Raw genomic sequence first — 15,313 nt, 5'->3', positions numbered from 1 at the left:
GAGATTCTACCCTGAAACTGAGAAATCTTCACCTGGAAAGTATGTTAACAGTTGTCCTGACAGTTTTTCCTACCAGTTTGTTACAGTCATAAGTGATTTTGTCACCATGTGGTTTCATTACATGAATGTTATGTTTTTGGAACTGTTTTCAAATAGCATAGTTGTGCTGTGTAGCCTGAACAATCTCTGATAAATGATTATTGATTTAATGTCTCTTAAGTGCTTCTTATTTTTTAAAAGCCAGTGTTATCATAGGGAGACAGAGGTGAAAGTATTACAAAGAAGCAAGTGCAAAAAAATAGAGGATCAAGATCATATCAACCAATTATTTAAAACTTGATATAATTTGTTTAAAAAACAGCAGTAAAAGGCAGCCGTCCCACCAAAACAAACAGATTTGACAGTCCTTCTGACTTTCTACCACAGTCTTTTAAGATCACCACTGGAATATACAGTGGAATATTTGGAATATAAAAACTATAGCACCAAAATCTTTCTTTCAGACAAGCAAAGGAATTCAGAAAGATTTCAAGAAACTAAAGCACATAGGAGTTATGCATACTAAAGTAGGATTTTTGTACAAGTATGCATATTTTAATTTATGTTAACAGTAAAATCTTTGGTACAAATTGATCGTGACAAATTTTATGCAGCACATCTGCCTAGTGGATTAATCTCTGAAAGATTTAATCTAAATCCATCGAGGCCATTTTTCTCACTAATTTCTTCAGTTAGGAAATATTTCATACTCTATTATACCAAGAACTGGTTTAGACACATTCTGTGGTGTTTACCATGTTGTTATATGTGAAGGAGAAATGGACATTCTCCTCTCATATCTTAATGGAATGCAAGGCATTTGCCAGAAACTGTTGAAAACTGTTAAGAAACATTTTTTCTTGAGAACCACTACTGATAGATATGGGATAAATGTTTCTTTGCTTTCTTTTATAGCAGCACCAGCAATAAAGATGTGCCCTGTCAAATGGTAAAGGCTTTTGAAACTCCTTCAATATAGCAGGAATACTGTTGAGAGGAGAAGAAGCAATTCATATCTATGAAACAGGTAAAAAAATTAAGATTCTCCTGCATAAAAATGCTGAAACAAGGTCAGAGTTCTCGAGTTTACTCTGAAGGAAAATCAGATCTGATACTTAAAACATAACAACAAATAAAGAATAAAGAGGCCATACAATGACCCCACAGTAAATTGCAGGTTTTCATCACATCCGTGTATCACTACTGCATTTGCATCAGGGTTCAGGACCAAACTTTTTCACACTACTAAACATTCATATAACCAAATAGATCAGAATTAAGAATGCCAAAAAAATCCTTCCATAAATATAAAAACTTACAAGATATATAAATATGTCCATAACTCCTCCAAAGTCCCTAATGACAGCTGTTGGTGTAAAGAACAAGCCATCTGCCATAATCTTCAGATTAAGCTCAATGCTCATGAATATTACAAAAACATATTCAGCAATCTGAAAACAAAAGCAGAGTACAACCATAATTTAGGAATAGGCAGCAGGGAAAAGCAAGGTGACTGTGGTTCAATAACTGTAAAATGATTCAGTGGCAGTACCTGGAGTGTTGGAGCATGCATAACTCTTCTAAAAGGGGATTCGAACATCATAGAAATGCAGGAGCATATTGTAACAATGATCATGACCCAGTCCAGGTAAGTAACCAAACCCAGCAAGTCACTGTGAACAATACATAAGGAAATGCCATTACAGAAATGCCCTTAGCTCTGTGTACTCACTTTGTGCCTACAGTACAGTTAAGCGCTTTCCTATGAAAAATAAATTGAGCTGAGAAGTGCCAAAGATTTCAGTATTTCAGAAATGTGTAGTGAAACTAGAGAAGTTGCATGCAAATGAAGAAGAAAAGTCTGATTAAAAAATTATCTTCCTTTTCATCTTTCTCCCCAATAACTCCATGATAAGAAAAACCCTTTTTTGGAAGAAAAAAAAAAAAGAAGACATACACATGTGCATGCACACATCCATGCATGTGTGGGCACACACGCTTATATTCCAGGCTTATGAGACCAAGCAAAGTTACTTTTGCAGTGCTTACTAAAGCTGATGGTATTTGGTATTTTTCACAGCTCCAGTAACAGGATCTGTTTTAGAACTATAAAAAGAAGAAAAGATACAGTAATTTACATTTTATTTTAGTCAGTATTATAATTATACCATGCATCCATCAACTCAAATTACTTTCTGTCCAAAATCAAGGCTCAGTTTTATCCTATCTTTATTTTAAATGTCTGTATAAGTTTCATTTAATTCTATGCAATTTCAGTCATATTATCAACACAGCTAGGGTCACTTTAACTCTGCATACCTGTAATTCCTCTAAGATTCCTTGAACTGACAGGTTTTTGGGTCTTGATTTTGTAAACAAAGAGTTAATTTTGTAATTTTCTTAGGAATAAGGGGGATAACCTGCTACTATTAGGTATTAAAATGCTCTTTTACTTCAAAACGTCTTGGACCATGGCTGGATGTGGCTTTGAGCAACTTGGCCTAGTGAAAGGTGTCCCTGTCCAAAGCAGAGAGGTTGGAACTAGATGATCCTTAAGGCCCTTTGCAACTCAAACAACTCTATAATTCTGTGATCATATGATATCTTCAGTTAGCATACAAATCCACACATAAACACACACACACACATCCTTCCACAAGATCTATGTCTTTTATTAGTACTTTAATCTTTTTCTGATTAATATTTTTAGATTTTTTTTGTATCTGAATTCTCCCATGCAATTGCTGTGCTCCACCTGTCATATCCAAACACCCATTAGGCAGTTAAAGAGTGAGAACCACTCTATCAGCAATATGCACATATCAAGGTGACATGAGTCAAGTTCCTGCTGCAGCAATTATTTATCAATTTCAGACAAAGCACAACGAGTGCTGAGGGAGAAGCTACAAGAATACTTTCCAAGAAGCCTCCCCTGACCCACTGGTTATAGGCACTTTTACTTATCTTCCAATCCCCATAGGAAATCATGTCAAGACAGGATCTGCACTGACATATCCTGTATTTCATAGGAAGGCTCTAGCCATTGGGATGTGAAATTGCCATTACTTCCTTGCTGAGCTTAAAGTGAAAAATGGACTGAACAGACTTGAGGAATTACCACCAGAGAGATTCCATGGTTATGAATTACAGGAATGCACAAGACACAAAGAGAACGAGAAGCATCTTGCACAGGCCATGCTCATCCACTTACACCAGTAAGCACATAGCACATACTGGATTAGGCACCTTCCCACTGAATCCACTGACTTTTGCCCCTTAAACTCATGCTTCTCCCTACATTGTACATAGCAGCATTTCTTGGCCTTTTTTTTAATTAGAAAAAAATATGTATCCTATCAGTTTGAAAAAGATATCAAGAATATCTTACTTGGTAAGCTAGATGGGACAACACATGAAGCTGGGAGGATTTAAGTAAATGAAAGATAAAAAAGGACTGTTTAAGAAAATCAGTTTATTATTGTAATTGGGAACATTTTATTCAAGCTGTTTTAGTATAAACATCCTGTTACTATTGGGCACTCAACAATGCTAAGAGGCATGGACAAATACTTGCTAAGTGGAGTTGATTGACTGTTTGTGTGTTTTGTTTTTCTGTTTTAATTTGCAACTGCTTCATGGACCAGTGCACCACAATCAAGTTAGCAGTTGCATAGAAAAGTGGGGATGTAGCTCAAGCACATGTCTCAACAAAGGTGGCAGAAACTTAAATATAGGTATGGTTAAAACTGAGTATCTAACCATCCTGTCACACTAACTAGAATTTGTTGAAGGGCACAGAGAAAATCAATGGTAAAGCTGCTGCTGAAACCAGTCGTTCTAAGTGCCAAGCTCATGGTCTTGAGCTACCTTCTTACACTGCTCTGAGCAAGGTGACCTGCCTTAACCCTTTAAAATCAGGGTGCCAGCAAGAGACAGAGGTTTAAAAGAAGAGTTGTGAGATGATTTTATAGAAAGCTGCTTGTACATGGGTCTCTGTCTGCCACACTCACATATACCTTCAGCTTAGTTGCTGAGTCTTCCTGTTCATTCTGTTTCAGCTTTTCTCCTTTTATCTCCCACAGCTGAACACCTCTCCAGCCCATTCTGGGTCCCTTATTATGGGCTACAGAGTATTTGGGTGACCATATGTGCAATTCATTTCTCTTTAACTTTTTCTGTTCTACGAGTAACTGTTGGTGCATAAAAACTTGCCTTATGATGAGGACTAAGAGGGTAATAGCAAGCTGATTCCCAAGCATCTAAAAGTGGGAAACATTAGCCTTTCTTCTCAGGTCATGCCTGCAGTTTCCCCACAGTCTTGTCCATCTCAGCATCACAGACTGCTCGAACACGTCTGCCCTAACACAGCATTTTGTTGCTTCCTTTCTTCCAGCAGCATGTCTACACCACAGACAACTGTCCGCCAACTTGTGTGGTGACCACACTAGAGGCAGTTTTCCTTGTGAAAGGCAAGCTAGAGCTTGGTGTCTGAGGACATGGAGGTGATCAGCTGTTGGAGCCAACGCTGCTGTGAGATAAACTTACGCATTAAAGCGAGCCCGTACCACCACTCGGCAGAAGTTCCTGAATCTGTGCTCACGGCCAACTATGAAGAGGGGTTTATCGAAATACGGGTGATTCTCTCTCAGCTCCTCCTCCTGGACTTTCCTTTGGAAAAAATGGCAATTATTAAGTGTTGCACATTATCCATGGCAAAAATATCCCTTATACTTTGATCTTTTTTTCATGTTGACTTTTAATACTTTTAACTTCATACAGAGAATAGTTAATACAGAAAATGTGCACAAAGACTTTTGATTTTTAAATACCTTTTCATTTCAGCTTGTTCCTTTTTTTCTTGGATCATCTTTATCTCACTGTCTTCTCTCTGTGCATTTCTGTATCTCACTGTGTTGGAGTGCTAGAAGCAAAATGATTCCTTTTAATCGAGGTCTAAGGGTTGTTATTTTTTAATGTTTTAGATGAAAGCAAGATACGGTATTTTACATAGAAATATTCAAATGAAAGATCTTTATTTCCAAATGTATTGCACATCAACTCAGTCAAGCATATTGCATAGTATTTTCTATCTACAGCATAAGGCTCCTTATTTTCATCAAGGTTAATTTCTAATTTCATGCTTGAGGCTCCATCCAATCTAACTTTTAACTTTAGAAACAGAGGTCCTATAAGACCAGCCAATCTCTCTGAACAGGAATGAATACAATCAAAGTTACTAAGGGCAAAGACTGGGAAAGAAAAGGGTTTAGACACCCTTACAGCTTTCTCAAGCCTTCTGATGGCTGCCAAGCTGTGAGGCATGCAGATCATACAGGTAGTGACCGCTGAGTGCAGAGATGAGGGAGAGGGAGGGAGGGAGGGAGGGAGGGAGGCAGGATGCTGTCTGAGCTCATGTGGTGGAGGGAACAATCAGCATTACTATTCTGAGTCATGCAAGTCTTTGAAGCACTCCTGGTGGGGTAATGCTGGGTGTTATCCTTACTGTTAGATACTAGCAACATCTGCCTTAGTTACCTTTAAGGGCTGGGACAGTTTGGAACTGCGGTGACTAATATTGCACCTTGAAATTTCATTGCCACAGAGATCCACAAAATATCATATGAATTTGCAGAAATGAAAATGCATTCAACTGCATGAAATTACATTACGGTGAAATCCATGATTACTAGTCTCCCTTTTAGTCTTTGTCCCTTTGTCTGACAGTTCTGCTGCTTGGAAAATATTGCTAAACTTCCATCAGAAATTTGGAAGTTCTGTTTTGCCAGCCTGAGTGATTTGTGTAATTCCAGAGTAATGCTTTTTAAGGTGTCCTGGGTAGCAATTGTTGTGTTCCTAATGCAGTGTCTACAGATTCAGTGAATGTATCTCAGCAAGTGTTCCAAAACCAGCTAGTCTATCAGTGAAATAACCATGCCAATTACTTTGAGGATAATTCAAATGCAGTTGCAGCATTTGTCTTATGACTTCCTTTCAAGACTTCAAAAGACAAATTGCAAGCAAGTTCATAAATAGAATTAGTCTTATACAAGCATTTATTTGATAGTATATATTCTAATTTCCTATACTCTCAAACTGAAACCACTATTTCTATGAGGACTTACATCTTGAGTCAATGTTTCAAGAGATTTTCCTCTGCTGATTCGCTGGCTGTTCGAACCATGTCTCAGTGACCTGGAACAATCATAATCAATTTGACAATACATCTGCAGATGAAATTTTGACCTTTATAAGATGACCATTATAAAGCACTTCTCTCTGACCACCCCATATCTCAAATTCTTATCATTTTTCTCTTGCTAACATCAGAAGCTTATATGCTTTTCAATTGTTTTCAATCTGGTCTAACATAAGCCAATTTCTGTCCTTCTGATCTTTAAATTGATAGCTTTGTAGTCGGCAAAGGAAATGACATTTGAAATAAAAAGGCATTTTTTCCATTTATACAGTACAATGAATTTCATTATGGTTACAATGAAGAATGTAGAATTCAGTTCTTTGTACAAGTAAGTAGTTTTGGCTTTTCACATGATAGGGATTGCTCAAATTTAAATCCCTTTGTCACCTTTATTTTAAGACTATTTTAAAACCATCCCTTCTGTCCGTTTTTACCTGCGTTCTTGTCGTATATGATGCTGGACACTAAGTATTGACCTTTCCTTGGCTGGCTGCCCCTCAAATGATCCGCTCAGCATGCGTTGCCTAGTGCAGGCCCTACAAAGAAATGTAAAGATGATGACACAGAGTTTTCAGTATAATGATAATTTCAGAGGTAGCACATTCAGAGAAATCAGCTCGGCTTTGTGGGGAGCAAGTACTTCAAGAACAGCAGAGAATAACAATACATGAGCAATGGGCTTGCCATGAAAATATTTCCAAAGTGATGGACCCCCACTCTGCAACACAACTGGTAATCCAATGAACCTCCTCCATGCCTTAGCAAGGACCATCTGTGACTTTTTTTCAGTTTGCTGTAGAATTTTTGGTCCCTTAAGACTTCACTAAGTGTGAAAGGGCTGAAGCAACGCACTAACCACCAGTATAACCAGTTTCTCAGCAATAATAACAGCAATCCCTGTCAGGGCTATATATGCACACTTAGGGCCTAGAACATAACTTGGAGTGTTCAAAGTAACTGGAACCATATCCAGGATGAAATGAAAACCTGCACATTGCTGATGTTCTGTGATATGAAATGTCTTCTCTCTGGAAATGCAGTCAACTTGCAGCATTTTGTTGTGTGGGTTTTCTCACTTGTTTGCTCATGGTTAATTTTGTTTTTTGTTTAATTTTGGCAAACATATTTTACAAATTTTAGCAGAAATGAGTGTTTGTTGGCCAGTAAGTTTGCCACAGGTAAACAGAGGAATGTATCTTTATCTTGATGGCTACAATGAAATTAATTTACTTATGAAAAAGAGAGATTTCCACTAAAAGAGCTCACACAGATCGTTGTGATAGCTGAGAAATAGAATTTCAACATTGGAAACATATTTTAACTTTCCAGAATGGTTTAATTTAAAGTTTACATTGTGCACTCCTTATTGCTCATTTTATGTTATGAGACCATTTACAGAAACACAAGACCCAGCTGGTAATACTCCATAGTTTTTATTGAACTGAATCATTTTTTTTCCCGAAAAGTTGAAAAAAAACTATACATCCTTTAAGTAACCACTCTATTTGCCAGTCTGCAAGACTTAGATAAAGGCCTTGATAGCATGGGATGATTTGCTTGATGGCAAAAGTGTCCATGGCATATTCTTTCCCCACTGCAGCTTTATTTTTCACTCTTCTCCACTTTTTCTCCTTCTTTTGGATTTAAACATATAAATGATACAAGTAGGAATCCAAAGTGATATCTGGAACAGAAATGAAAAGCTTAGAATGCTTGTCAGTGTCATCAATGCCAATCAGATTAGCATGCTAGAAAAATACATTGTGCTACACCTGCTATAGAAAGCATTAGGTTACACTACACTGAACTAAAGCATCATGACTTATAAGGGAATTACTGTATGTCTTAGAAACCACAGCTCATCTTAGACAAATCATTAACATTTTAATACCAAAGGATTTTAAGCATTATATTGTGGAGGATGATACCACATAACACTGTCAGAAAATAACCAAGATATTTGAATAATATCACAATTTTTGTTTTAATAAAAGGAAAAAAAGAAATTAATTATTTCCTAAAAATAGATCCTATCTCACTCTATTAAAATGACAATCCAGTTTTTCCCAGCAGAGACAATGAAAAGTTCTGTATAGGGGCTTCTTGTTGGGACAAAAAGGTAGCTTATCTCCTTTTTCTCCTGTAGACATAAATTATTATTATGCTCTGCTTCTAATAGATAAATATTATTTTCTTGACATCAAAAACATAACTTGTATGTAAACTTTTCATGCTCCTGTACATAGCAACTTGAATTCCAAGTTACATAAGCACAGTCTTCATAATAAAAGACACCTTTAAATGCACAAGGAATAAATTCTTTACCTGAATAGTGAACAAGAGGGCATATTTGATTGTTAATAATATTGTGAAATAGACATAGCCATATATTATGGACATACTATGGCAGAATGGACATGAATAAAAAGTAACACCTGTAGAAAGACTAAGTGTTGTTTATGATCTCTAAGTTAGATTCCTAAAATTGTACTCAGCATTTATATCCATTGGCTCATTTTCAATACCTCTGGTAGCCCTGCAGCTCTTGTGAAGTCAACATAGAAATAACACAATACCAGTTGTTTAGCACAGAGATCAGAATTTTTTATCAAGTAATTGCAAAGAAACATTTTTGTATTTCCAGAGAAAAAGATGTGCTGAAAAGGCCATGTCTAATTTTGACAGCCTCTCTCCTGGCATTCTCCACTTTACAGGAATTAGTGCCTTGGGAATTAATCTTCCTTGGATGAACTCTTATTAAGAGCCATACTCAGTTATCCTTTTGACTCAGAATCTGGACATTTTTCAGCTGCTTAGACACCTAGAGCTGCAGATCTTTGGGGGCTTTCGAAAAAGATGGGAGGTGCCATTAATTTTTCAAAATTGCAGACTTGCCAATTTTAAAGTCTGCAGTAGGGTTTGTGTTCTCACTGTAGTCATGTGCTCATACATGCTTCCTCTCAGTGTCTGCCTGTGAGCCATGTGTCCAGGCTTTGGGCCAATGGAGCCAATGGAGATGCAGGACCAATTAAACTGGCTGTACAGAGGTGGCAGCATCACCTGCCATCCCTTGGAGTATTTTGCTTTGCTTCTAGGTGCTGCTCCAGAAGGGTACAATACCCCTGGAAACTGGAGTATTACCTGCATCTTCCTGAGGATGTTTAGGAAATCCTCTGACATCTCACACATTACTGTATGCCCATATGTGAACAACTTCATTGAATGTTTGGTCAATTAATTTAATTAGTGATGTTTGGATGGTATTAAAGTAACCATAAATTGGGCATCTAAAGAAAAGGCAGTCAGCTAAAGATCTCACTGCGTTCTATTATCTTTATTGATTAGACTTCTGTCTAATCTAACTAGATGGTAGAGTTCATCCTTTAGCTCATAGGCAGATTTGGCTACCTGGGGTTGAATCCCACACCAGGCACAATCAACGTCCCACAGGGTTAAAAATTCAGTCCTATGTGGTTTGAAAAGTGGAGTTTTTACAAAACACTTTTCTTGCCTTCATACATTTTTATGTAACTGTAGCTGGTCAGAATCTTTTGACTTTTCTTTAAACAACAGAGGCAAAATTATCCTTTTTAGCTAAAATTGCCCTTTTCATCCTCCTTTACCTGCTTTCTGAAATATTAGGTTTATTTTCATTTGTGGAGGAATAAGGAGGGTATGAAGAAAGAAAGGAGAAGAGACAAAATATGTCAAGCTTCTGGACTTTGTGTTCACCTTGCAGAATTCTGAACACAGTTCATCAGCTGCAAACCACATGCACCAAATTTGCTTTGAAAACTGCATATGTAATAAAATATCCTGAAAGAGAAAATGCAATTTCTTAGGTAACCAGAAAGCCAGATGAAGATCACACAGAACAAGACAATACTGGGATATCATGTGGTTTGTACCACCTAGTTTGCATTACCTGCAACCGATTAGGAGGGCCACATTTTTGAAGTCCTTCAAGCTATTTCATGATTTGGAACTCCTGAAAAATAAGTCATGAACAGAGTGTTCAAGTAACATTCTTTGACCAAAAGTAAAATGTTAAAAGTTTTGATGAATAATTCAAAATACTATACCTTTCATGAATATTCTGAGGTCTCTTGCAGAGGGTAATCATGTGGCTCATGCTTGGATTTTCTAGTCAGGCATCCTTTCCACAACAAGTGTTCACCCATCTTGCATTCCAGTATAACATTGCTTTGGGGTTTTTTAATGAGTGAGTATTTCTGCTGTAATTGTAGTAACTGCATATATTGCTATGTACTTTTGTTGTTCTCCTTGAAACACGCTCACTGAAGCCTCAGTAGTGTGGTGCACTTCAGTGCAGTTACCAGCATCATTCAGCACTGTTTTCACTTTCTAGGACTCTCTGTCCTTACTAAATCCTTCTATACTCTCATTATAATTCCATATAACTTGGGATATATGGTTAAATGTGACAGCCTAAGATTCATGGGGAATCCACCTGAGAGGTGTTGTAGTGATTCTTTCATTTATAAATTTCATTTAGTAAGGCACTTTTTAAATAGCAAACACAATGCACATTTTCACCACATCTACACTACTGTTCTTTGTTGGGAAAATATACTATTTTTAAAAGAAATTTGAATCTGTCTGGTGAAATAAAATGCATTATTAATGCAACGTGGATAAGTCAAGTTCTTTTCCATGTTTTATCTTGTTTCCTTACTTATATTTCTAAAGCAAAAAAAACATAGCAATTTATTTTCTTTTGTGGCTGCTCAGGCAGTTGAGCTATGGTAGGAGACTTTCTTTCCTTTAGCAATTTTTATTGTGATTATCATTCTTTCCTTGCTGTTTTAGCTTCTCTTCTCATAGATGTTTATATGATACCAATTTTTATTGGAATGTAGAAGAATCAATAAAAGCAATGCAGGAGAAGAAACCTCAAGTGGCTATCCAGTCTACCACCTCTCTCAAAATGGGATCAATTCCATACCTCCAGTGTTGGAGACTCCATAGCCCAAGAACTCTGCTTCACAACTGTGCTTTGCAGTGATCCACAGCATGGTGTTTATTTGGCACAAACCCCATTAAACAGAGTAACTTCTTTCCAATGGATACGTGCATTCCAGTATTTCTTTTTGTTTATGTTTGCATCAGGCAGGTGAAATCCAGATGCTGTACACTTGTAGCAACTTAGGAAGGTGGTGACTAAGTCTGGATTTTGCAAGGGATGACAACAATCATCAACAGTACTTACCCTGAGCATTTGTTCTGTGAAATGAATGGAGTCAAACCCTCAAAATTATGAAGAAAGAAATCATACTCTTAAGAGAGAAAAAATAAAATAAATGCCAAAAAATTTGTTGTGAGTCAGAATCAACAAATACAAGTCAGTTATTTATCAAAGGGAAATTTCCAATAAAGGATACCAAAAGTACATCTTCTAGGATCACAGAATTACAGAATCATTTATATTGGAAAAGATCTGTGCTCATTCTCTGTACTAGTGTTCAGAGAGATTATTTATTTAGAGATAAACTTTATAGCTTCCTGGGAAATCACTGTATTTTTCAGAAATACTTGTATGAACAAAGTCTGAATTATCTTCTACCATATTAACAAACCAGAATAGGACACTTAATTCAAGCAATTCTTTCCCCCTCTTTCTCTTTGCCCCCACCCATCCCCCCAGCATTCTCAGTTGCAAACAAAAGATAAATGCACTTCATTCAGTTAGTTGTTTATGAAACTGAGTGTACCACTTAAGCATGAGTTATGTTGCTCCCTCAGGACCAGGAAACACATCAGACAAATCTTATCTAGGACACTGAAAATACTATTTTACACCCCTAGCATCAGTTTATGGTTTGACTATAGCTGTAATGAAAAGCAAATAAAAAGCTGCCCATTTGAAAAAACCCAAGGTTTCCCAAACTGTCACAATATATATTTTGTCTATGTGTTGTAGACTCTCCTTCCCTGGAGATATGCAAAATGTGTCTGGATGTGGTTCTGGGCAACTTGTTCTGGCTGGTCCTGCTTGAGCAGGAAGGTTGGACAAGATGACCTCCAGAGGTGCCTTCCAATCTCAACCATTCTCTGGAGTGCAGATTCTGTGAAGCACAGTTTAATGCACACCAGAATCAGGTTTTGCACCATTGATATTTTGATTATACTTTGGGCTATGTGAAATCACTTTTAATTTGCTCATTTTCCCCACCATTCTGTGCTGTTTACTGCTTATCCTCAGCACTGGAGAGAAGTGATTTACACACAACATTTTGACTGGACCTGCTCTGCTCTCTCTACTTCAGAAAGCCAGTGGGACTAATAAAGGACTAGACCCCATTTGCAGGTAATGACCAAGGTAGGAATGAGGGTCAGAAGAATCACAGGCACAACACTTCCTTTCAAGAGTAAAAGCAGAACTTGCAGCAACACAGAGTGAGAGAAAAAGTGTGAAGCACTGAAGATATGCAGGAGAAAGTAAATTTGCTAGAAGTGGTTATTGCTGCTGAGGGAAATGCATTGTAATTTTCAGAAAGGAATGGTGCTCTTTGCAATTCAGAGGTACTATTAAAATGGATTTCATTTTGAAAATGTTGTTCTAAATGTCTTTAACTCACTTGTACTATTTTTCATTTTTCAAGGTTGAAGTCCCCACCTCAGAATGGATTTATGTGAAGATTTAAGGCCTTTGTACTCTGCCACTGGCAATGTTGATGCAAAGCCCTGATCAAAGTACCAGGACAGTAGGACACATCCTACATTGCTACATCCTTGACTTGGCTCCCATGCCTAATTGCACCTTGCCTCAAGGAGACAAGGTGAAGGGTGGCCTCTAAACAAGGATGCTCAGAAATGAGACACTTCCCTGGGGGTGCAGCAAGAAAGCTGCAGGTAAACAAAGACACCCAAGACAGCAGTTTTGATGTCACCTGCAGGTGAGCAGGTGAGACACCTACGACTGAGTGCATCTCTCTTGGTGGTCAAGGACTATTAATGTCCTTCTTCCTCATCTTGGGGAAGAAGATATCAAGCTGCAGTTTAGCATATAAAAGGGAAAAATGAAGTTTGGAGAGAGAAGGAGGCACTAGAGACACATGCAGGTGCCTATGTGTAGTGCATAGTCCTTCCATACAGTTGATTATATTGAACCATTCATAATTTGATTAAAAAAAAATTGGTGAGGTTCAAAAAGTAGGAGGGGGGAAAGGGCAGAGGTGGACTTAGGCTGGAATAGACTTCAAATTCCCTTTCAGCACATCAATTTAATCAAGGTGAATATGCCCACAGGCAGCCTTACTATGTGGAGTTATTGCTTTAGAAAAATGCTTCTTAATTCAGGTAGACAGAAATTAAAATTGTGCTAGAAACAATCTTTTCAGAAGGGATATTCCGAGTTATCTCTTATTGTTCTTGGCATAAATGCCATTTCTTTTTTTGTCAGATACTCTGAAAAGCTGAGAGTCACCTAATTTTACGAAGGAGTTCACAGAATTTATAATTAAAGTAAAAATAAGAACTAGAATCTCTCATGGGTTCAGAGTTTGAATTTTCCTGTGTTATTATTTAAACTGAATCTGAAGTTTCAGCTGCAAATCCTATCAGTTCTTTTCCTGTTTGTAAAATTCCCCTGCCTCAATGGGGACAGCTGTCACTGTCATTAACATGGAAACACTGGCAGTGCTCAGGACCAGTCAGCCCTTTGTGGGCATCTCTATCAGTTTGCCCACAGATACACCATAAATACAATCCTCTTATGCTGGAGCAGATGCACTGCAAGTGTCATTAGATCAGAGCTCAGTTAACAATTTTGAGTCAATAACAAGGAACAATAAGCAGTATTTCTTCTTCTTCTCACGAGAGAGAAGACTTTGTAAGACACTTTGTAAATGACTTAAAAGCAGCTCAAGAAAGTATTAGAGGACATGGGATCCATGTTTTTCTTATTTGACAGAAGTTCCCTCCTTTTCTCTGTGTTCCTCAAAGTTTATTGCTGATGATCCAGGAAATTAATGGAAAAACCTCAGTAAATGTAGATTAAATTAACAGAATAAATAGATAATTAAAAATAAAATAGTATATTAGTAAATGAAAAGTTTATTCTTCTGCCTCAGAAGAGGAATTCAGGTGATTGATAAGAAATCCTTTTATATACAAGACTTTGGCAGAAGCCATGATCTGACGGACCAAGTGGAATTCAGCAGGATTGAAATTGGGAGGATGATTTCTGGTTCTGTCCTTGCATCTCTGAGAACTCAGTGAAGTCCAAACAATGGTTTGCTCAGATTCTCCTCCCATTATTTTAGACTTCTCCTGAAAAGTTGAAAGTTCTGTGCTAATGGGAGAATTCTGAACTCCAATTTCCAGAATTTATTTTTTTTCTCCTATCTAAGAAAGAATGGAGCTTCTATTATATCAGAGTTCTTTTTTTAAAAAAAATATTTGAATACATAAAAGTAGGTTTTTTTTTTTTGTCAACAGTTTTCCTCTGCATACAGTGTATGAAACACACCAAACAAACTGACATTTGTGGAACCCTGGAGGTGCCAATAACATTTCACAGTTCTCATATAACACAGAATTTCATTACAAATGTTTACTGAAATACTGCCAAGATGCCTGTATCTAAACATGTATTTTTAGAAGTATTTTGCTAAATCTATCTGTAACAGTAAATCCTATAAAATCAAGGTACACAACTGAAAGAAATGCTTACAAATAGTGCACTAAATTTTGTTAAGATTGAATACTTAGGCTATTGCATTTAAATTTATCAATAATATTTTTACAATGAGTAATCCTTTGAATTAGTAATTGTTTATGTTGTCACTAGATGGGTTTAAAGACAGAAGAAGTTTGATGTTAATTTCTACAGTTCTCCTGTGCTGTATTCTTATAGAGCCTTAGAAAGAACCAGAGCTGCAAAAGTTCTCAAATGGTATTCAAGAAACTTCAGTCCAGAAATCACACAGAACCCCTAGTTCACTGCTCCTCATAAAACATTCTCTAACTTTATTTCTATTTTTCAGAACAGTATTCCTATTAATACTGTGTATTTACCTGGGACCTCACTGACAAAAAGCAAACACGAATATAAAA

General features: G+C 37.0%; 1 protein-coding gene across 5 annotated transcripts in view; it reads right to left on the bottom strand.

Moving 5' to 3' along the window:
• Positions 1 to 15,313, bottom strand: part of NALCN (sodium leak channel, non-selective) — a 224,209-nt gene that overhangs the window by 27,288 nt on the left and 181,608 nt on the right. For 4 of the 5 annotated variants that reach the window (XR_013776097.1, XM_079319725.1, XM_079319724.1 and 1 more), the window contains 7 exons: positions 6,670 to 6,771; positions 6,162 to 6,231; positions 4,869 to 4,960; positions 4,585 to 4,707; positions 2,089 to 2,145; positions 1,592 to 1,712; positions 1,359 to 1,490 (listed from right to left, as the gene is read on the bottom strand). Coding sequence is in view for 4 of the 5 variants with exons in the window: in XM_079319725.1 (XP_079175851.1) it covers positions 1,359 to 1,490; positions 1,592 to 1,712; positions 2,089 to 2,145; positions 4,585 to 4,707; positions 4,869 to 4,960; positions 6,162 to 6,231; positions 6,670 to 6,771 (697 nt within the window). In the remaining variant the exon portion in view is untranslated. The remainder of the gene's footprint in view (positions 1 to 1,358; positions 1,491 to 1,591; positions 1,713 to 2,088; positions 2,146 to 4,584; positions 4,708 to 4,868; positions 4,961 to 6,161; positions 6,232 to 6,669; positions 6,772 to 15,313) is intronic. The other variant, XM_079319726.1, reaches the window with a different exon arrangement.

This window comes from Erithacus rubecula, assembly GCF_903797595.1.
Source record: "Erithacus rubecula genome assembly, chromosome: 1".
NCBI classification, from domain to species: domain Eukaryota; kingdom Metazoa; phylum Chordata; class Aves; order Passeriformes; family Muscicapidae; genus Erithacus; species Erithacus rubecula.
This window is presented reverse-complemented; position numbering and strand designations above follow the sequence as displayed.